General features: G+C 44.2%; 1 protein-coding gene across 6 annotated transcripts in view; it reads left to right on the top strand.

The window, feature by feature from the left end:
* Window positions 1-23865, top strand: part of SLC39A11 (solute carrier family 39 member 11) — a 469465-nt gene that overhangs the window by 266400 nt on the left and 179200 nt on the right. For all 6 annotated transcript variants that reach the window (XM_017884879.1, XM_017884878.1, XM_017884872.1 and 3 more), the window contains one exon: window positions 3640-3810. In XM_017884879.1, the coding sequence (XP_017740368.1) occupies window positions 3640-3810 (171 nt within the window). The remainder of the gene's footprint in view (window positions 1-3639; window positions 3811-23865) is intronic.

Genomic DNA, 23865 nt, shown 5'->3' with positions numbered 1-23865 from the left:
GAAAAAAAAAAAAAAAAAAATACAGAAGGCCGGGCGTGGTGGCTCACGCCTGTGATCTCAGCACTTTGGGAGGCCGAGACGTGTGAATCACGAGGTCGGGAGATCAAGACCATGATGAAATCCCCTCTCTACTAAAAATACAAAAAATTAGCCAGGCAGGGTGGCGGGCACCTGTAGTCCCAGCTACTTGGGAGGCTGAGGCAGGAGAATGGCAGAATTCGGGAGGCGGAGCTTGCAGTGAGCCGAGATCGCACCACTGTGCTCCAGTGTGGGCGACAGAGCGAGACTCCGTCTCAAAAAAAAAAAAAAAAAAAAAAAAAAATACAGAGGTTAGCTGGGCATGGTAGCATGCACCTGTAGTTCTAGCTACTCAGGAGGCCAAGGTGGGAGGATTGCTTGAGCCTGGGAGGTGGAGGCTGCAGTGAGCCGAGATTGTACCACTGCACTCCAGCCTGGGCAACAGAGTGAGACCCTGCTCAATCAATCAATCAATCAATCAATAAAAAGTCTCCAAGAGAAAAGATTTTTCTTTTGGCCTCTATCAGCTCTCACTGGAGAGCATCTAGTGTAGGCCTGTGTGCTCAGACCAGGCACAGGAAATCAGGCATCTTTGCTGACTGATCTAGGAGAAAGCTGAGGACCCTCCACCATGACCCAGGTTAGTTCATGGACAGCTCTCGGGGACTGCTTTGCTCGTATCTTTAGCGTCTGTGAGCTTGAAATCCCAGATGTTTAGTTCAATTTCTCGACCAGCATCTGCAGCCTGAGTCATCTACATATTGTCTACTCGAAATGTATAAAACCCCTCCCCGCTTGTGTGCACCATTTTGGATCAGCAACCGCCTTTGAAAGTACAGCGAAAGTTACAATCCAGCAAAAAATACACAGACTATTTTGAAATAATTGTTGGGTCTTTATGGATTCAAGAACCTCAGACTGAGAACATCTTACTAGATAAATGCATACATACACGAAGGAGATCTAATATCTCAGGATGTCACTGAGTAGCAGTTGTATGCACCCACACGCACATATACATACACACATGCACACACACACATACATGCATACACATGGTGTGGATATCACACAATGAGCGTGGAGCTTCGCCTCGTGTAAATACTGTCTGGGAGGAGTTGCTATCCAATTGAGACAGCTGAATTCTCTACAGGCTAGTGTTGTGAGTCAGGGCTACTGACCAATGGAGGACTGGCATCCTTGCATTGTGGAGGATCAAAGACCTCCCTTTTCCTAATGGAACTGAGATTCAGCTGTTAATAAGAGAGAAATGATTGGGAGCTGGGGAGGAGTGAGTCTACTTGCCTTGTACTTTCTTACTTTCCAATCTGTACTTGTATGATTTGAGTAAATAAATACAAAATGATTTTATTTTTCTCTTTTCTTTTTTCTTTTCTTTTTTTTTTTTTTTTGAGACGGAGTCTTGCTCTGTTGCCCAGGCTGGAGTCCAGTGGTGCCATCTCAGCTCGCTGCAAGCTCCGCCTGCCAGGTTCACACTACTCAGCCTCCGGAGTAGCTGGGACTACAGGCACCCACCACCACGCCCAGCTAATTTTTTGTATTTTTAGTAGAGACGGGGTTTCGTTGTGTTAGCCAGGATGGCCTCGAACTCCTGACCTTGTGATCTGCCCGCCTCGGCCTCCCAAAGTGCTGGGATTACAGGTGTGAGCCACCGCGCCCGGCCACAAAATGATTTTCAAAAGAAGTTTTGTCTTTTAATGTTTTTTAATTTATTTAAGCATTAAAGGCTTCATGAATTAGGCAGCATTCAAAACTAGAAGACATTCAGAGAGCTCTGCCTTTTTTGAAGTTCGAGCAGGAAATAAAGTATAGAAATAGCTTAATTGGTTACAGTTAGGCATTTACCTTGTTTGGACATAGTCTGATCAGTTGGCTGCCTGTGGTTGGCTGAAGTTTGGCTGCCTGTGATTGGTTGAAGCTCGGCTGCTTGTGATTGGCTGAGAACTAGCTATTACAAAATATATATACTCCTAATGAGATTTTCATTTGTATACATACTAAGTTAGGCTGTAGTTCACTATGAAGCAACTCAAAGTACTCAGAGCAATGGTCTCCTGCTTATTTAATTTAATAGACATGTGAGTTATGTTTGCTGGGTTATTTTTTTCTCCCAATAGAGGGACCTTCTTTCTCTCTGTGCCATCGCATGTTTAAGATTCACTCAAGACCTATATCCTCTAGAAAGTCTTCCCCACAAATCCATCCCACGCTGTGAACTGAAGGCTGGGTGCTCTCTCCCACTCTTGTCCTCGCAATTTCAAATCCACGCAATTTGCCTCCATTATGAATAAACAAATAGCCCAGGGGACCGTGGATATTTAGGAGAAGCTGGTTGTAAGAATGACATTCTTCCAATATAAGCCAATTTGTAAAGGCATTTTTAAAAGGAAGGTTTGCTCAGGAAACCCAAGGGCTGGGTGCTATGGGTGGCCTATGAATGTCTATGGCACGTGGGCTGCAGTTCTGCCCTTCTCTCTCCTTACCTCGGGCTGCCTGGTTTCCCATCCCTGCTTGTTGATGTATATCTGATTCCTTCTGATTGTCTGTCCAGCCGCTTCCCTCATTCCACTGTGGCAGAGCTGCTCGCACATCATGTGATTTTTCAGATTCAGCTTGCACGTTGGAGTCGCCAAGTCTCCCTGGGGAGGGATTCTGATTGGCTGAACCAGGCATCTGAATTGGCTCCTATAAATCAGTATGACCAGGAGAGCAGGGTCACATATTATGTAATTCTGCAGGGCCATGGGAGAGGGAACATGATAGTAACAATAACTATCGACACAGTCAGCACTTAGTACATTCTAAGCACTTTCAGACATTGTTGCATTTAATCCTCACAAAACCCTTATGACATAGGTAATCCTATTATTCTAGTTTTATGAATCAGGAAACCACAGCACAGGGAGGTGAAATAACTTGTTTGGCACTACACAGCTGACCAGTGGCTGAGTCAGGAAGGGAAGCAGGCAGCATGGTTCTGGAATCTGTGTTTCTAATCATGACTCAACATTGCTTGTCTTGAACAAGCATTGCTAGGATACCACATCTTCATCTTTTTTATCCTTCTTGGTACCTATGCATTGGGCACTGAATGCCTTTTCAGTGATTTTCTTTTTCTTTTTCTTTTTTGAGACAGGGTCTTACTCTGTCACCCAGGCTGGGGTGCAATGATGCGATCACAACTCGCTGCAGCCTCAACTTCCAGGGCTCAAGCCATCCTCCCATCTCAGCCTCCCAAGTAGCTGGGACTACAGGTGCATACCACCATGCCCAGCTAATTCTTTATTTTTATTTTTTGTAGAGATGGGATCATGCCATGTTGCCCAGGCTGGTCTCGAACTCCTGGGCTCAAGCCATCTGCCTGCCTCAGCCTCCTAAAGTGTTGGGATTTCAGGAGTGAGCCACCATACTCAGCCTAGTCAATTAATTGTTTGCTGAATGAATGGATGCCTGAATGAGAGAACACACAGAACCCTGCATAGTCTACAGGAAGTTCGGGGGTAGAAGCTTCTTCCTGCTGTAGCTTGCTGGAGAGTTAATGTGCCCATGTTCAAAGCGCTTTCTTTCCCCATCTCTCTCTCTCTCTTTTTTTTTGCTCAGACAAGAGTGAAAATGGTGAGGCGTATCAGAGAAAGAAAGCGGCAGCCACTGGCCTTCCAGAGGGTCCTGCTGTCCCCGTGCCTTCTCGAGGGAACCTGGCACAGCCCAGTGGCAGCAGCTGGAGGAGGATCGCGCTGCTCATCTTGGCCATCACTATACACAACGTTCCAGGTGAGGTCTTGTCCGTGAGCGCGCCAGCCACTGCCTGAAGGTAAAGTCATTTGTCAGCACAATTGTCTGGCTGGAAAAGGGGAATGGGCAATTGTGACGTGGGTCCTTCTTGGAGCGGAGTGAAGGTGGCAGTACAAATCTTTCTTGACTTTATTTTTTGCTCATCACAGCTTGATCATCATATGTGAAAACTTCCCATTCCAGTTCATTTAAACAACTTTTACTTCCTTTTTTTGACATATTAGTTACCAAGTTATTTGGAGCATAAATTCATAACTGTTACATGATTGCTGTGGAGGGTGTCTTTTATAAATACTGGATATCTCTGGTTCTGCTTAATGCTATTTGAAAATATAGTTGACCTTTGAACAACACAGATCTGAACTACATGAGTTCACTTACACTCAGATTTTCTCCCACCTCTGCCCCGCTGAGAGAGGAACACCAACCTCTCCTCTTTCTCCTCTTCCTCAGCCGACTCAGTGTGAAGATGAGGAGGATGAGACCTTTATGATGACTCCCTTCCACTTAATGAATAATAAATATATGTTATCTTTCTTATGAATTCCTTAATAACATTTTTTTCTTGAGATTGCTATATTGTAAGAGTACAGTTTATAATACATATAACATACAAAATATGTATTAATTGACAATGTTATTGGTAAGACTTCTGGTCAACAGCAGGTTATTCGTAGTTAAGTTCTGGGGAAGCCAAAAACTCTATGCAGATTTTCTACTGCACAGGGAATCAGCATTCCTGACGTCTGCATTCTTCAAGGGTGAACTCTATTGAGTTCAGTATAATTTGGCACTGATAATTGCCTTACCTGCCTTCTTTATGTAGGCATCTTTCTGAAATGTTCTTACCAATCCTTTCCTATTTAGCATTTTAGAGTAATTTCTTTTATGTCTTTTTTTTTTTTTTTTTTAAAGACAGAGTCTTGCTCTGTCCCCCAGGCTGGAGTGCAGTGGAGCGATCTCAGCTCACCGCAACCTCTGCCTCCCAGGTTCAAGCGATTCTCCTGCCACAGCCTCTTGAGTATCTGGGATTACAGGCGTGCACCACCAGGCCCGGCTAACTTCTTGTATTTTTAGTAGAGATGGGGGTTTCACCATGCTGGCCAGGCTGGTCTTGAACTCCTGACCTCAGGTCATCCACCTGCCTTGGCCCCGCAAAGTGCTGGGACTACAGGTGTGAGATACCACGCTGGCCTGTTTTATGTTTTTAGATGTATTTTAATTGGAAACAAAGGACATATTAATGCCTTATTTCAAAAATAATGAATGTTTCTTTTAGAGCAACTAGAAAACATGATTAAGCATAGGAAATGATAGATATTTTTAAAAATAAATAAATTGAGGGAACCTGGGCAATTTGGGATGCATTTTGAAATTCCAACTCTCTCACTTCCTAATGAAGTTATCTTGACAAATTGCTTGAACTCCCTGAACCTTGATTTTCTCATCTAAGAAATGGGGATAATGCCACAAGTGGCTTATTCTGAGAATTAAATGAGATGCTAAATATACACACAACTTTCAGTACAGTGCTTGGGACTTGAAAAATGGGAGCTATTGTTGGCATCAGTGATACTCCTGCTGCCTCTTCAGCCATGATTTCCTTGATCTCGAGATCTTAAACATGCCGATCCACCTTTCGTTGTTTGGGAACTCGAGCTTGAGCAATAATCTTCCCCAGGGAACATCCTTGGGTGGTACGTTTTCTGAGTCCTTGCAGAGTTCATGATGCCAATCTGTTATTCTAATACAAGAGCAAGAACTTGGCTGGGCAGAGCTTTCTAGTCATGACATTTTTTTCTCTTCAAACCTTCTGCAGATGTTGATCCATTGTCTTCTGGCTTTAGTATTGCGGAAGCAAAAAGCACAGCCAAACTGAGTCTATTCCTGTGTATAACTTGATGTTGTTTTGCTTGCACAATGAAGACTTTTTTTTTGGTCATCTTTAAAGAGTGAAAATTCTAATATATATTATATACTCTAGTATATATTAAATCTGCCTAAAGCACTATGTGTTTAATTACTTTTTAAGCTCAGATATTTCTCTAGATAAGAAGCATATTCCTCTGTTATTTCTATTCTAATCTTAGGCATTTGTACCATATGATCATAGGAAGGCCCGTTTTCCCAACATTTTCATCAGTATATGTGTCTCCCTCACTCCTATCTTGACCCTTTTCTTTTAGTGATGAACAAACTTTTTTAAGTTAGTTTTCCAATTTTTATTTTTATTATTTATTTATTTATTTTTTAATGGGACAGAGTCTCGCTCTGTCGCCCAGGCTGGAATGCAGTGGTGCGATCTCAGCTCACTACAATCTTCACTTCCCAGTTCAAGCGATTCTCCTGCCCCAGCCTCCCTAGTAGCTGGGATTAAAGATGTGTGCCATCATGCCCAGCTAATTTTTGTATTTTTCAAAGAGACGGGGTTTCACCATGTTGGCCAGGCTGGTCTTGAACTCCCAGCCTCAAGTGATTAGCCCACCTCAGCCTCTCAAAGTGCTGGAATTATGGGTGTGAGCCACAGCATCGGACCCTGTTGGTTTTCTAGATCTCGGTATTCAGTATGCCTTGAGATAACGATGGGGTCTTATATGGAACTCACTGCACAAAGATGACCAAAGTGGGTTAGCCTTGGTGGAAGACTCTGCTCATGCACACCCAGTATCTTAAAGAGCTCGTTGGAAGACCCATTGGTCCCCTGCAGAGGACTGCTTAAGAGCCGTGATGGCCACTTTTAGCCTCTTAAGTGCTAATAGTTAGAGAGGAAAGGTTACTTGTTTTTCATTCATAATAGTAGCTGTCTTTCTGCCATTTATGACCCCTTCTTTAACCAACTGAGCAAGGGTAAAGATCTGCCCAGTGGGTTTAGTGTTAAATAAGGTGTAAATTATGATGACTATTTCTCTGAAGAACGAAAACGTGGTCTAAGGTCCAGACTTTATAGCAATGGACTGAGTACCCAACTTCCCTCTAATGGACCCTTTTCTCTACCGCACCTGCCACTGTACTTAGGTGGTTCATTATGCTCAGCTGGAATCATTTCCTGGTTCATCCCGATAGAAGGCCAGGGTGGTTCAGAGTTTACTTTCTCAAATGTTTGTTGACTACAGTGACAACTTGGAATAAAGCCAGAAAGAGTAGGAAGATGTGTGGAATGACAGCAGTATTTCTTGATCCTAAATGAGCATAAATTAAAATCTTACTTCTTCCTTGACAGGAGACCCTCTTCTGTGTCTTTGGAGATTCTAAGTTCAGCCTTTGTCCCTTTTATGGTGATACAAAAGTATCTTTTGAAAGAAGGATTGAGGCCGGGCACAGTGGCTCATGCCTGTAATCCCAGCACTTTGGGAGGCCAAGGTAGGCGGATCACTTGAGGTCAGGAGTTTGTGACCAGCCTGGCCAACATGGCGAAACCCCGTCTCTACTAAAAATACAAAAATTAGCCCGGAGTGGTGGCGCATGCCTGCAATCCCAGCTACTCGGGAGGCTGAGGCAGGAGAATCACTTGAACCCAGCAGGTAGAAGTTGCAGTGAGCTGAGATTGCACCACTGCACTCCAGGCTGGGTGACAGAGTGAGACTCTGTCTCAAAAAAATAATAAAATAAAAAATAAATTGAAATGAGGATTGAGTGCCTTCTAGGAATCTCAACTGAGTTAGATTTCACCAGAAGCATGGTGTTAATAGTCACTGGTTTCAATAAATTGGAGGACAGCTGGCTCACCTGGATGGAGAGGTTTGAAGGGACATTTCTTTCCCAGTCTTGTATTTTATTTATTATATTTGAGTATTGTATTCCATGTACTTGGGTTATATCAGTACTAAAACAGGCCAAGATCTCTGGCCTTCTATAACCAATATTATAGCAAGGTGAGATAGTTGATGAACATCATCAGAATAAATGAATTTTATATTGTGTTAGAAGGTGGTTAGTGATTTAAAAAAAGAAAAAGTTCAGGGGAGAGGAGATGGTACAGTGTTAAAGGAAGAAATTGCCATTTTAAATAGAGTAGGTAGGGAGGGGCTCCTTGAGATGTCCTTGCATTTGAGTCAGTCGTGCAGATCTCTGGTAAACAGTGAGCATTTTAGGCAGAAGGAATAGCCAGTGAAAAGGCCCCGAGGCAGGAGCATGTCTGGCACCCACAAGGAGTAGCCAAGAGTCCACAGCAGGGTGAGCAGCAGGGAGAGAAATACAAGGTGAGGGCAGGGATGTCAGCTCCGCCTTTAGATGGAACTTGGAGGCATAAAAATGTTTGTTTTTGCTCTGTGTGTGATGAGCCGTTGCAGGGCTTTGAAGAGGGTGTGTATGACTTGACTTGAGCTTTGAAAGTTGGTTTCTCTTTAGGTGTTGAATTGAGATGGGACTTAGGAGGGATAAGGATGGAAGCAGGGAGGCCTATGTGGAGGCCACTGCAGAATCCAGATCAAAGAGGACAGTGGTACAGATGAAGGTGGTAGTGCTGGAAGTGGTGAGAAGGGATCCCATCCTGGGTCCGATTGAAGGTGGAGCCAATGGGATTTGCCGATGGATCAGATGTGGGATATGAGAGAAAGCGAGGAGCCAGGGGAGACCTGGAGGTTTCAGGGCTGCCTAGCTGCAAGGATGGAATTGCCATCAACTGAGATGAGGAAGGCTGCAGCTGGAGGAGCTTTAGGCGGACTATCAAGAATTTGTTTTTTGATCTTGAGGTTTGATTGCCATTAGACATTCAAATGGAGATACTGACTAGACAGCTGGATGGATGGAGTTTGGAGATGGATTGCAAAGTCTAGCTAGAGTTATAGATTTGTGAATCATTGGCACATGAATGGTTTTTGTTTTTTTGTTTTTTGTTTTTGAGACAGTCTGTTCTGACGCCCAGGCTGGAATGCAGTGGCACAATTTCGGCTCACTGCAACCTCCACCTCTTGTGTTCAAGAGGTTCTCCTGCCTCAGCCCCTCGAGTGGTTAGGACTACAGGCACGTGCCACGACAACTGGCTACTTTTTGTATTTTTAGTTGAGGTGGGATTTCGCCATATTGGCCAGGCTGGTCTTGAACTCCTGGTCTCAAGTGATCCACCTGCCTTGGCCTCCCACAGTGCTGGGATTACAGGCGTGAGCCACTGCGCCTGGCCCCTTGGCACACGAATGTTACTTAAACCTCTGACACTGGATGAGGCCACCAAGGGTCTAACTACAAATAGATGTGTCTCCAAAGACGCACTGTGGCTCATTCTTCAAGTCTCCAGCTCCCACTCCTGTCTAATGAGAAGTGAACTCCCTCACCATTACTATCAAGCAGCTTCATGTCTTTGATGAGGACCATTTTAAGAGCCTGTTTGGAGCCAGCTTACCTTTGAAAAGGTCTTTTCTTTAACACTATCCTTTATAGCGTATTAAAAATTTAACTAGAGCTTTGAGATTCCCTGAGACACTGGGTTTTTAAGACAGACTTTTCACAATGACTAAATGGAGAATTGATTTTTTTTTTTTTGAAGTTTTTTTGTCTTTGCTATTTCAGTCTTGTATGTCCTGAGGATGACATTTTGTTTAAAACTTTTTTTTTTTTTTTTTTTTTTGTGTGGAAGGAAAATGGAAGGCTTGTTAATAGTAGCCTATCTCCCGGAGATATCCGGGGTGTGAGGACACACCCGTAGGCATATGCACACGTCTGGGGCTCTTGGGTTAATATTTAATACACATGTGCAAAGTCAAATACTTCTTAAGCTTCTGTGGTTCACAGTTGTCCTGTGAATCTGATAAAAGTTATGCACCATCTCACAAGAGAATGTTGTACACATGTCTTAGTCTGTTCAAACTGCCATTACAAAATGCCATAGAATGGGTAGCTTAGAAACTACAGAAATTTATTTCTCCCAGTTCTGGGAGCTGGAAGCCTGAGATCGGGCTGCCAGCATGGTCATGGTCAGGTTCTGGTGAGGGCCCTTCTCCGGGTTGTGGATAACTGTCTTCTCGTTGTATCCTCACATGGTGGAAAGAGGGCACTCTCTGGAGTCTGTTTTCATAAGGTTGTTAATCCCATTCATAAGGACTCCATCTCATGACCTAATCACTTCCCTGAGTCCCCACCTCCTAATACCATCCATTCCCCAAGTCCCCACCATCCTAATACCAATACCGTTGGGGATTAGGTTTCAAAATATGAATTTAGGGGAGACATAAACCTTGAGACCACAGCCACACACAGTATTTTGCAGACAATTCTGGGTGTTTAGACTTTATGGAGTCTATCCACAACCCTAGAACAGGAAAGAACCCCACCCCAGGCCGGGTGCAGTGGCTCACGGCCTGTAATCCCAGCACTTTGGGAGGCCGAGGTGGACAGATCACGAGGTCAGGCGATCGAGACCATCCTGGCCAACGTGGTGAAACCCCGTCTCTACTAAAAATACGAAAGTTAGTTGGGTGTGGTGGCACGTGCCTGTAATCCCAGCTACTCAGGAGGCTGAGGCAGGAGAATTGCTTGAACCCAGGAGACAGAGGTTGCAGTGAGCCAAGATTGTGCCACTGCATTCCAGCCTGGAGACAGAGCAAGATTCCGTCTCAACAACAACAAAAAGAACCCCTCCCCTTTAGAGGACAAAGAAAAGTATAGTTGTGCAAATTAAATGCCTTAGGAAGAAATGGTAATGACTGATGGAGGCCAGCAGATGCAGGCAGGTGCAGTAAAAAGAGCGCTAACAGGCAGACGCCTCCTTAAACAGAGTTCAGACCCGCTCGCCTTCTTCTAAGCTACTTCCCTGGCCTCTGCTTGGGTGCATCTGTCGGGGTGGTCTAGGGCGTTTGCATCTGCTGGAGAAGGACACCCCGAGGAAACAAAAATGCTTTCTAGAAAACCAGCCCGTGATTGCAGCCTTTTGAGCATACTGTCTCTTGAAGTGCTTTTCATGCAGTATCATACAGATTGAAGGGCTCTGAGCCTTCCAAAGATTCCTGGCCCTTCTGTTTTGAATGGAATTAAAATCACCTAGCAATTGAGTCCCTACTAATCTCTTATCATGAGTAGCTTATGGTCTCAACAGTGAACTACACCATTGTTTTATATGGGAGAAAGTTAAATTGGAAGCTTAAAGGGATTCTAGGGGTTATCTCATTCAAACACTCATTCATTTGAAATTTTAGGGGGTTTTAGTAAATTATCGTTATGGCTCCTTCTAGCTTTACCATTGGATGATTCTGTGAAGAATCACAGAAATAGTAATTATTAATTACATTTATTTAGCAAAGTTAATCACTCCTTCCTTTGTGATGCCTTGCTGTATCCTTTATATTCTGTTACGATAGTTACCACTCTTACACTTACCTGTTTGTGTTTTATTTATTTATTTATTTTTAATTTTTGTCAGTAACATAGCAGGTGTATAGATTTATGGGGCACATGAAATATATGTGCGTGCATGCACACACATATAGTTTTTTGAGACAGGATCTCACTCTGTCACTCAGGCTGGAGTGCAGTGGTGTGATCATGGCTCACTGCAGCCTCAACCTCCTGGGCTCAGTTGATCCTCCTACCTTAGCCTCCTGAGTAGCTGGGACTACAGGCGCATGCCACCATACCCAGCTAATTTTTGTTGTTGTTGTTGTATTTTTTGTAGAGACAGGGTTTTGCCATGTTGCCTAGGCTAGTCTCGAACTCCTGGGCTCAATAGATTCTCCTGCCTTAGCTTCCCAAAGTACTAGGATTACAGGTGTGCACCACCTTGCCTGGCCTGCGTGAAATATTTTGATAGAGGTATGTAATGCATAACCCATCAACTAAAGTATTTATCCTCTGTGTTACCAACAATTCAGTTATACTTTTAGTTATTTTAAAATGTACAGTTATTGCATTAGCATTATTGACTATAGTAACCCTGTTGTGCTATCAACTACTAGGTCTGATTCATCTAACTATTTTTTTTTGTAGCTATTAACCCTCTCTACCTTCCCCCCACTCCCTGACTGCCCTTCCCAGCCTCTGTTAACCATCCTTCTACTCTCTATCTCCATGAGTTCACTTGTTTTAATTTTTAGCTCCCACAAATAAGTGAGAACATGAGAAGTTTGTCTTTCTGTGCCTGGCTTAGTTCACTTAACATAATAACCTCCAGTTCCATCCATGTTGTTGCAAATGACAGGATCTCATTCATTTATATGGCTGAATAATACGCTGTTGTGGGTATGTACCATATTTTCTTTCTTTTTTTTTTTTTTTTTTTTTGAGATGGAGTCTCGCTCTGTCGTCCAGGCTTGATGTCCTGACATTGTGATCCGCCCGTCTCGGCCTCCCGAAGTGCTGGGATTATAGGCTTGAGCCACTGCGCCTGGCCCATAATTTCTTTATTCATTCAACTCTTGATGGCTGCAATTACCTGTATTTAAACATGTGTATTTGCCCCTAATGGACGGGGCTTCTTGCAAGAAGTTCTATACTGCTTTCTTTTTGGGGGACCCAATGTTATAACACATATTGAAGCTTTGATATATTCAATATGTATTATATAGTTGAGTACATAGAAGAACTGGTACATTGGATACCTGGCCTCCATTCTAAGAGAGGAGGGGCTGTTTGAGAGTTAGGTGTTCCTAATTTTCTTTCTTTTTGAGACGGAGTCTCGCTCTTGTCGCCCAGGGTGGAGTGCAGTGACGTGATCTTGGCCCACTGCAACCTTCGCCTCCTAGGTTCAAGCTTCTCCTGCCTCAGCCTCCTGAGTAGCTGGGATTACAGGCGCCTGACACCACGCTCGGCTGATTTTTGTACTTTTAGTAGAGACGGGGTTTTTGCCATGTTGGCCAGGCCGGTCTCGAACTCCTGACTTCAGGTGATCCGCCCTCCTTGGCCTCCCTAAGTGCTGGGATTACAGGCGTGAGCCACCATGCCCAGCTGCCTAATTTTCTTTCTACGTTGTCCAGGTGGGCCAAGGGAGGACATTGACTCATGCGGGTCCTGATGATACATTGGCAGACTCTTGCTCTCTTTTGTGTTTGAAGTTATTTATACAGTTCCACAGAAGAAGAGGGTAGATGAATTGCATGCTTTTTATTTTCCTGTCAATAGTGTCAAGAACCAAGTTTGTTTTGCTGGTTGTCACTATGACATAGAGTCCTGGGGACCACTGTTTGTGTCGCTAGAACAGCATGACAGTTGGTTTTTGTCATGTGGCCTGTCCTCATTGCCAGCTCCTGATAATGGCTTTCAAAGAAATGCTTGAGATTTGAATCCAAAGTGATTTTTTGTTTCAGGTAACAAGAATACAAATTTAGCCATGAAAATGTTCACAGTGGTTGGTTATTCCTGGGTGATAGGATTGCAGATGATTTTATTTTCTTCCTGTTTTGTGAGATTTATAACTAAGCTTTCCTGTAGTAAATATTTATGACTTGCAATCAGATAAAAATGCTTTTTTGGAAAGGTGAAATTCTTGCTTTTTTAAAGCTTGCCACATTAAACGTTAATGTCTGCAGCACCACATTGGCATGGTTCTCACTCCAGATGCATCGGGCTCGGTTCATCAAGGAGTTACCATCACCTAACCACCTCAACACGCCAACTCTCAACACATACACAGAAGTAGAGAGATGTTATTCCTTTATGCCAGAGATCATCTTACTGGGGTTGTCTTAATATTTAGACAGGTTAGAAGCAGAATGAAGGACTGCCTTGGTTTCCTATGGCTGATGTAACCAATTACCACAAACTTAGTGGCTTAAAACAATCCGGATTTATTCTCCTGCAGTTCTGGAGGCTGGAAGTCTGACATCAGTTTCACTGCGATAAAGTCAAGGGGTTAGCAGGGCAGTGTTCTTGCTAGGGGCTCTAGGGGATAATCCATTACTGGCCTCTTCCAGCTTCTGCAGGCTACCAGCATTCCTTAGCTTGTGGCCACATCACTCCAATCAGTACCTCCGTGATCATTGCTTTCTCTTCCGTGCCAAATCTCCCTCTGCCTTTTTATAAAGATTCTTATGGTTGCATTTAGGGCCCACCCAGCTCATCCAGGGTAATCACATCTGAAAAATCTCCTTTGTCACGAAAGGTAACATTCACAGGTTCCAGGAAGGAGGACCTGGATATATTTGGAGCCAACATTTGGCCAACCACAGAGACCAAAGGTATCTTCTGAATGCAGGCCAGAGATTCTTAGCTTGAGTTCTGAAATGTCTTCAGCAGCCAGCATTCCTTTATAAGTCTAAGTCTGGGTCTTGTGGAGTCTTAGTCTCACCCTGGGACTCCCATGGGCTGTCAGCTGTGTCATCCTCATTTCCCATCACTGGCTGTCTGTGTTGGAGCCTCTGAAGGATTCCTCAGTCTTAATGAGCCCGTTCAGCAACTTATTCCCCTGGTCGTTCATCAAATGAGAGTTTTAGGGTGTTAGTAAAAGATGACGTAATATTTACTTAGCTTATACGTGTGCAGTGGGGATGGCAGGGAATTGGGGGAAGTGCTGCTGTCCATATCTCATGAGTCCCTTTCCCCTGCCTGCCTCCACTGCTATCTTAACTCCATGTTATCCCTCAGTTCTTCGTGATGAGCCAATTCACAGTGACAGACATTTGTGGCTTGTGATTATAACTGACATTCTTTTTTCTCAAGGTCAGTGTCGTATTTAAATGGTTACTGACCCTACTCCATCTCACACATGATCTGTCGCTCAGTCTCTCTCTTTCTCAAGCAACTTTATTGTGTGGCATTTTCTCATCCCCAAGCTCACTGGTAATTAGGAGGTCTGTCAATTACACTTCCACACTGAGGAAAGAGTCCCTGTTAACTTTTTTTAAAAAAATGAGATATAATTCGCATACCATAAAATTCACCCTTTTAAAGTTCACAATTCAAGGCCAGGCACAGTGGCTCACGCCTGTAATCCCAGCACTTTGGGAGACTGAGGTAGGCAGATCGCTGGAGCCCAGAAGTTGGAGACCATCCTGGGCAACATGACAAGACCCCCATCTCTACAAAAAATTTAAAAACTAGCCAGGTGTGGTGGTGCATGCTTGTGGTCCCAGCCACTTGGGAGGCTGGGGTGGGAGGATTGCTTGAACCCTGGAGGTCAAGGCTTCAGTGAGCTGTGGTTGTGCCACTGCACTCCAGCCAAGGTGACAGAGCAAGACTTTGTTTCAAAAAAAAAAAAAAGGAAAGAAAATAAATTTCACAATTCAGTGATTTTAGTATACCCAAAAGTTTGTGCACCCAACATCACTATCTTTTTAATTTTTAATTTTAATTTTGTGCTTCCAATAGAGACAGGGCGTTGCTGTGTTGGCCAGGGTGGCTTCGAACTCCTGGCCTCAAGAGAACCTCCTGCTTCAGCCTCCCAAAGTGCCGAGTTTATAGGTATAAGCCACCATACCCAACCTATCACTATTCCTGAACACTCTCATCACCCTGTAAGGAAACCCCACGCTCTTTGAACAGTGCCTCTGAGGAAAAAAAAAAAAAAACAGAATGCTCCTTAGCAGTAACTCCCCATTCCTCCCTTGCTCCAGCCCCTGCACTAATCTACTTTGTCTCTATAATTTCGCTCACCAGGACTGACTTTCATTTAAATGGTATCATGTAATATGTATGTTTTCATGTCTGATTTCTTTCACTTGGCATGATGCTTCCAAGTTTCACTGATGTTGTAGCATGTATCAGCAAGTCTTTCTTTTTATGGCCAGATAATCTTCTATTCTATGGATACACCATGTTTTGTTTACCCTTTCATCAATTGATGGACATTTGAGTTGTTTTTACTTTTTCGGGTGTTGTGAGTAATGCTGCTATGTGTGTTTATGTCTTTGTATGGACCTATGTTCTCTTGGGTACATACCTTGGAGTAGAATTGCTGGGTCATATGGAAACCTTTGAACTCTTTGAAGCCAGTTCTTTCCGTTAAGCTCCTTCCCATTCATTCCATACTCCAGCAGGGTCCTTTGAGACAGAGGAGTAACCTCTGTCCCACCTACCATGGCACTTGCTTGGGGGTGTCTATGAGCCCTGCTTTTTTTTTTTTTTTTTGAGCAATATACATTTTTATAATACATTTTTTTTAATCTAGTGAATTTTCTTCCAAGTCAGTAGACAGATAGGAAAAAAAAAAGTTGTTTTTTGAGCCCCGCTTTCCAACAAAGTGTCAGTTGCTGTTGGATTTTGATTTTGTGTGGAATATGGAGGATCTACTGGAGTGCTGAAAAGTCAGCAGACAGCTACAGGTGGCCAGGGAGGCCGCTGCTGCTGACATCGGTGACGTGAGCCTGGACCTTCAGCTTGCCCTAGTACAGTCTCCCCGTGCTGCCAGCAGTGGCCTGGAGGGGCAGCACAGTGAGACCAGGGCCCCGCCTTGCAAGAAGGAGCTACTGGCCATGAGAAAGAACATATTGAATTTTCATTTTCCTGGGATAAGGACTGAGCAGAAAATTCTACTGTTAGATACAGACCTTTCCAGGAGAAACCATGATGCAACAGCTTCTACTTCACATTGCTCTGCTTCTGGAAACTGAAGGGTCTTCTCAGTAGCCAGCGACCCAGGCTCAGTTAATGAGGAAGCAGAACGCCAAACAAAGGCACGCGTCATTGACCGTAATAAAATATACTGATAATACTAAAGGCTGACACTTACGGGGGCCTTTCAAAGTTCCAGACACTGTATAAAGTGCATCACATACGTGATTTAGATATTTGCATCCCTGTTTTACATTTTAGAAACTGAGACCTAGAAAGTTTGAAGATCAAGCCCAAGGCTGGGCATGGTGGCTCACACCTGTAATTTCAGCACTTTGGGAGGCCGAAGCGGGTGGATTGCTTGAACCTGGGATTTGAAGACCAGCCTGGGCAATGTGGGGAAACCCCGTCTCTACAAAAAAATACAAAAATTAGCAGGGTATGGTGGTGTGTGATTGCTGGCACAGCTACTTGGGAGGCTGAGGCAAGAGAATCACTTGAGCCTGGGATGTGGAGGCTGCAGAAAGCTGAGATCGTGCCGCTGCACTCCAGCCTGGGTAACAGAGCGAGACCCTGTCTCAAAAATAAAAAATAAAAAAATAAAAAAGCCTGAGGCCACACACAGGCAGTAATGGGTACAGCTTGAATCATACGCTGTCTCTGTGTGTTGCGTCTGGCTCTGGTGAGCTCTGTTTCTTGTCTTCCCGTGGATCACACTGTTTTTCAGAGACAGTTACAGAGAAGTTCAGGAAATGCTTCTTGCTTTTTTTAAGCTTGCCACATTAAATGTTAATGTCTGCAGCACCATGTTGGCGTGATTCTCACTCCAGATGCACTGGGCTCAGTTCAGCAAGGAGACTTGGGCAGGGAAACCTGGGCAGGAACCCTCATCTGTCCGCAGGGCCCACCACTGTGGGCACTCTAGGAGACGTGTAAAATGAATGCCTGTGAGGCCCCCGCACACCCATCACCACCACCGATGCTTCAGGACCCAGGCAGATGGTCGCCCACAGGGATAGGACAAGCACAACCTTTAGAGCAGAAAGGCCAAGACTTGGATCCTGGAGCCACCAAATGCTTTACTAGGTAGGTTTGTAACCTTAGGTGAGATCATGGGAGTCTTAGCTTTCCCAGCTGTAAAATGCAGATAATAGCTACTTGGCAGTTCATTAGTGAGATGACAGCAGTAGCAACAAGCAGGGCCACCCACTGTGTTATCCGCTATTCAGAGTATCATTGGGAGGCAGAGGCAGACAGATCGCTGGAACCCAGGAGTTTGAGACCAGCCTGGGCAACGTGGCAGAACCCGTCTCTACAAAAAATACAAAAATTAGCTGGGTGTGGTGGCACATGCCTGTAGTCCCAGCTACTCAGGAGGCTGAGGCAGGAGAATCGCTTGAGCCCGGTAGGTAGAGGCTGCAGTGAGCCGTGCTTGTGCCATTGCACTCCAGCCTGGGTGACAGAACGAGACCTGTCTCGATAAAAAAATAAAGAGTATTATGGTTCCTAGAACACAGCAGGACCTGGAAAACATTAATTCCCCTCCACCTCCTCCTCTTCCCCCAAGCTCTACCACCCACCTACTTTTGCCTTCACCTTGCTTTGATCCTCAAAAATTGTCTGGTTCTGGTTGTGGAGGTCTTAAACGGGGATGTCTCAGATGGCTTTAATTTTCGTCTCCAACAGGTTACATTTGAAGATGCTTCTCATTTACTGCAGGAGCTTGAAAACATTGTAATATTCTCCTTTAATTATCAGGATCTCAGTGGGAAGCCTGACATTGTAATTAGCACAGGCTTCTACATGGGATGACATTTTGCTCAACATATCATGTTCCTGGTGTGCACTGAAGCAGAAGCCGGTAGCACACTTCTAAATGACGCTGTTGGATTTGAGTGTGAGAGTTGGCACCAATGCCCAGAGGGCAAAATCACAACTCTGGGAATCCTCCGTGATCCCAAATAAAAGTGACAGGGAAACTTTTAGATGTTCTGTCATCTCCTGCACAGGCGACAGACACGCAGATGCCTGAGCCCTACTTTCTGACCTTCAGATCAGGGAAGCTACAGCCAGAGTCAAAGTCTAATGCTGCACCAGGATTAGGGTTACAATCAAGACTCATTTCCACGTTGATTGTATTATGCCATCCTCCTACCTATTATGTAAATTAAAGAGAAAACTAAAGCAAGAGAATTTGAACACATTTTTGTATTAGGAATCAAAGTTTCCAGTAACTTTCAGTTGTCTTTCTCCCGTGACCAGGTATTGGCTAGAACACGGTTTAAGACAATCTTTGATTTTATTTTATTGTTCTGTTTTTGGAGATGGAGTCTCACTCTGTGGCCCAGGCTGGAGTGCAGTGGCACAATCTCAGCTCACTGCAACCTCCACCTCCAAGGTTCAAGCGATTCTCCTGCCTCAGCCTCCTCAATAGCTGGAATTACAGGCGTGTGTGTCACCACGCCCAGCTAATTTTCGTATTTTTAGTAGAGACGGGGTTTCACCATGTTTGCCAGGCTGGTCTCAAACTCGTGACCTCAGGTGATCCACCCGCCTCGGCTTCCCAAAGAGCTAGGATTATAGGCGTAAGCCACCACGCCCAGCCTATTAAGATCTTTTAGACTTGCTCTGTCCAATTCCATAGTCCCTGGCCACCTGTAGTTCTCTAAATTTAAATGAGTTAAACTGGAATATAATGCAAACTTTAGCTCCTTAGCGTGACTTAGCCACATGTCACATACTTGTATCTAGTGCCTACTGTGTTCGACAACACAAGACGTAGAACGCTTCCATGATCACAGGAAGTTCTGGATAACACTGCCCTAGACCCTTAGCAGAAAAAGTAACTTCACAAATTGTTTATTGTGTAGTGCCTGCCCAAGCTTGCCTTGGGAGGAGTCCCATTTCTGGAAGACAGTGTAAGAGAGCTGTTCTCAGTCAGCTGAGATGGGGTATGTCCTAAATATATTGTGAATAAAATAATTTAAATGTCAGCCTTTTTGCATTGTTTCTGATCAATAAAGGATGCTGCAGAGTCATCCTGTGATACCATTCTCTTGCTCCTGTTGGTTCTGAGTTTTTTCTTATTTCCTGAGTGGGGTACTGAAGTGGGTTGCGAGTTGTGCTGGGACTTGTGTAGCAGGCTTGAGAACATTGTGATGTCTGATGTCAGGGGATGGAAGGAGCTGCACAGGGGCTAAAGTACTAGCTCATCATCCTTCCCTGTGATGTTATGTATTATCTGCCAGTAGACACCCTCTCCTTACCCCAGCCCCAGCCGACATCATTGGTCTGTGTCAGCTTAGCCCCTCTCACAGAACAGCCTCCTATGACTTAACCGAGGTTTGAAAGAAAGGATGTTAACCGTCAGATGAAAATCACCGGCGCCTTCATTGTCAGCTTTCTGCTAGAGTCATTGTCCTGTTCATCCCCCAATGCCCCTAGATAAAACTTTTAGAATACACTGCCTGGAAAAGCTTTGCCTTTCTGTGGGAATGACAGACATTGATGGTGTAGACTTTTTTTTTTTATTCTTTGGCTGCCAGGAAGCACAGCATTTCATTTGCTGCTTTGTGATAAGGATGGAGTGCATTCTTAAGGTCTGAGTATCTGAATATCTGAATTCTTCTTCCATGTTATAACCTATTGTTGTACTGCGCTTTCGTCCATTTCAAAAGAGGAGGGTTATTAATTAATCGCCACAAGTGATTTCATTCCTGTGTTGCCAGTTTTCTTCATTTTGTTTTGTGGCCACAGACTATTTCTACTCCAGATACAGTGCCTGAAAAGTGTTTCTGTTTGATTATAATGGAGACTGGAGACCAGGTGAGAGGGAATAAAGGAATCTATTTATAACTTGACAGTGGTCTCGATTAAGGTCTTGACTGACAAGGGCTAGATTTATTTGTGCTTCACGGTAAAGAAAATTGTAACTTTTCTAAGATTTTGGTTTCTTAAAATACCTGGCTCCATGGCAAGCAGGATGGACCACCAAGGAACCATCTCATGTGCTGATGAGTCTCCCTCCTCCGTTGAGGTGGCCCCATTTTCCCCAAAGCCCCAGCCAATAACAGGTTTAATTAATTGATCACGTTTGCGTTGCCTACCTTATAATGGTCCCAGCTTATTCATATTCATATATGCGAATTTTAGTGCACATTAATTATGGATTTTGTAAGTCCCTGTTTGTTTTGTCTCCATTCCCTTGATAGCTGTTATGGTGTGGAGTTGAAAATAATTAAAATGTTACTAGTTTTCTGCAAAAAAACTAACCAAGGGTTGGATTCTGAAATCAAAATTCCATTTTCTTTTTTCTTTCTCTGGTTAAATACAGTGGGTGAAATGACACCTAAATGTACTTCTAGGTCTATTCCTTGCTCTGTTGTTTGTCCCACTTTTCAGGGTGGTAATTGCCAGCTGAGTTCTCCATTTGGCATAGATGTGTCATGACTTGAATTAAACAAATTGTATTGCTTTTGGCTGTCATCTTCTCCTTGATGTGGATATAAATTCAGAGGCCATGAGCTCAGCATGGGGGTTTGGGAGAGGAGAGAAAAAAATAGGTTGTTCTCCACAGAATATTGGAGGGGGTAGAAGTCTGCAAAATCAATGTGTGTGAAACCCCTAGGGGGGCTTGTGATGCATCCAAGCTCCCAATAACACTTAGATTTCCAGGCCATTTCAGACCACCATTTCTTCAGTGGTTCAGCTCTTTGGAGAATAGACAAGCCCATGGCTGCATGTTTTGGATGTTACCTGCCCTGAGGGGCAGCACCACGTCCTCATTCAGGTCTCATCCTAATTGTTGCTTTGTCTACTACTCATGCAATAGTTAGTAGCCGCAGGGATTATACGCTTGATCCCATTTCATTTTGTCTTGAATCTTGTACCAATGTTTGTCATACGCCAACACCTTGCAGTTTACTAGAGCATGGTAACTTCCCCTATTCTCCAACCTCCTTCTCCTCCTCTTCTTCCTACTACTACTGTTACTACTTATTTTTCACAGCGGGCGTCTTTAAGTCTGATAATTAATCTTTGCAGCCCATCTGCATGGCTTAAGCTCTACTGTCAGCCATGGAGACTTGCTTCCACAGCTTCGGCAACACAGAGATTATAAATGGAAATCAAATGAGGGCTCAAAAATGAATTCAGGTGCTTCTTCTTAATAATTCTCTTTAAGAGAGAATGAACAAGGAGAAGAATCTCAAACTGATCTGTTTTGTTGATGGGCTACTGAAAACATTTAATTAGAAATGATCTCAAAGCTCATGGATGAAATAAAGTTTTGGAAATCGCAGTTTTACTATAGCAATTTAAACCATCCACATTTTCCATAATCAATGGTAAGTAAGCATTGGGGGTCAGAATCTATAGTTCCTATCTTATTTTGAAAATCACCAACTAGGTGATTGTAAGAACGACTTCTCCAAGTTGTGATATCACTGGCTTCACCAAGAGATAAATAATTCCAACTCCACCCTATGGTTCACAGGTGATAGGAGGATAAAATAAGGTCATGGACACGAGCCTGCTTGAGAAATAAAGGTACCAGATAAATTGCAGTTATCCTGACGATTGGATGCAGCAGTTATAAGCACTATTTGTCAGCTCCTACTTCCAAATTCCATTTCTTTTCAGCTGCAGAGCCTTGCACTCATCAGCTCTCTTCTCTCCCTCTGATTAAAGTTCAGAGCTGTCATTCCCAGATAGTTGGTTCGTTTATTTCTCTTCTCCATATTCTCAGACATTCTTTCTGTCTCAGAGATGTTAGGGAAGAGGTTGGGGCATGCTGATGGGAGAAAAAAAAAAAATCTCTGAATCCTGTTTGCAGGTGCAAACAGTCTTCTTAAATGTCAACATAGCAATACAGGCATTTTCCCTCATTCTCTTTTAATCAAACACTTTTCTCCAGTCTCCTCATTTTTTTTTTTTTTTTTTTACAAAAATCACTAAGTCCCAGTGACATTCTAGATTTCCTTCTCTGTGCCCTGTTCTTGAGGGTCAGCCTCCTCTTCACACTAGAGCCACGTAGGGCTTTCCTGTTGGGAGTGGGGATGTGGGAGAAGTCACCTGATGGACTGAGTCAGTGTCCCCATGGAGCGGACAGGGGAATAAGCCAATGGGTCGAGTGTGGAGAGGTGGAATTTCAGGCAATAAGGAAATCAGAGGAGTGTCAGGGTGTGCGTGGGGTTTGATGAAGATATTTGGGGCCACATACCTTCCCATGGGCTCCTTGGGCTCTACCTTGCGAGGGACCAATTGCTCTGCCCTGATTTGTGTAGTCCTAAAAGACTCAGGATAAGCACTGGGTTTTGCCTCCTGGTAGTTCCAAAGTGTGCCCTGTTGCTTAGAGACAGGGGATGGTGCCTGGAGTGAAGATAAGGTTGTCAAGGAAACCAAGCCACAAATTCCCTTGTTTTTGTTCAGGTTGCTGGACAGAAGAGTAAAGGATTTTTGCTCTGACAGTTGGAAGAAAGTTTTTTCTTTTCTGTGTGTGTTTTTACCAAATTGATGTGTTATCCAAGACAGAGCCAAGATAGTAGCCACGTTGACAAACGGTGTTGAGTTTTGCGTGGCTACCTTCCTCTTAATTCTGGTGTTCCTGATTCAGAAAAAAAAAAAAAAAAATCCTTTACATGGTCATCCTCAAGGGATTCTTTGTCGAAGCTTCAAATGATCACATCTGCTCTATGCTAGCATATCAGTGGACAGAAGAATTGGAGGGGGCGATATCCAGGAATGGTACTCGAAATGCTCCCTCCCAGCAGGGAGTTTAAGTTTTTCATTTATCAGTGGTAGCAGTTTTAGCTCCTGAGGCTGGAAGCCTGCTGGGAGCTTGAGGAATCACACATGTCTCTGCGTGTGCACGCATGTTTGTGCATGTGTGTGCACATGTGTGCATGTGTGCGCATGTGTGTGCGCGTGTGTGTGCATGCACATGTGTGTGCATGTGTGCGTTTCCTCATAGCCTCCATGGCCTCATACCTTCTGTTAGTCTGTCTCCTCTCCTCTCTCCTTCCTGCCTGCATATCCATCATGAGTTGCATCACAGGTTCTCTGAAGCCCTCTGACCTGTTTCCCTTCCCCATTCCCTGACTCTGCACAGATCCCCTGCTCCCCTGGGTCACCTTCCTGAACACACTCAGTTCTGTTCCTTTTCTGAGTCCAGGGGCGTTTCAGCTGAGTGGTGGGCTCAAAACACACCTTTGAAGGGAACAAGGCTGCTACACTAGTGATGTGGAAAAAACTGCATCAGGAGCAGAGAGGAGAGGACTTCAACTGGATAGGGGTGTGAGTGCCATGGGGGCCCACGAAGATGGGGACACTAGGGTGGATCAGACAGTAGAAGAGACAAGGGATTTTAATGGATGGAAACAGGGAAGAGACGAGGGACCTGGATCTGTCCGGAAGCCCAGACATGTACTTTGGTTGGCACCCTGAGCGTGTCTGCCCTAATTCGGCATGTTTGTTTTCTTCTCAGCATCCTCCCTCTCCCTCTGCCTCTCTGTAGGTTAAAGTCCTGACCTTCTGCCCAGCTACCCTTGAGCTGGAAGCCCCACAGTTTTCTTAGCTCTTCCCTGTCCCTGATTCTCCATAGCCAGTTGGTCACCAAATCCCATT

Source organism: Rhinopithecus bieti, unplaced genomic scaffold (assembly GCF_001698545.2).
Source record: "Rhinopithecus bieti isolate Rb0 unplaced genomic scaffold, ASM169854v2 scaffold_13400, whole genome shotgun sequence".
NCBI lineage: Eukaryota > Metazoa > Chordata > Mammalia > Primates > Cercopithecidae > Rhinopithecus > Rhinopithecus bieti.
Note: the sequence above shows the minus strand (reverse complement) of the source record. Positions and strands in the feature narration are given on the sequence as shown.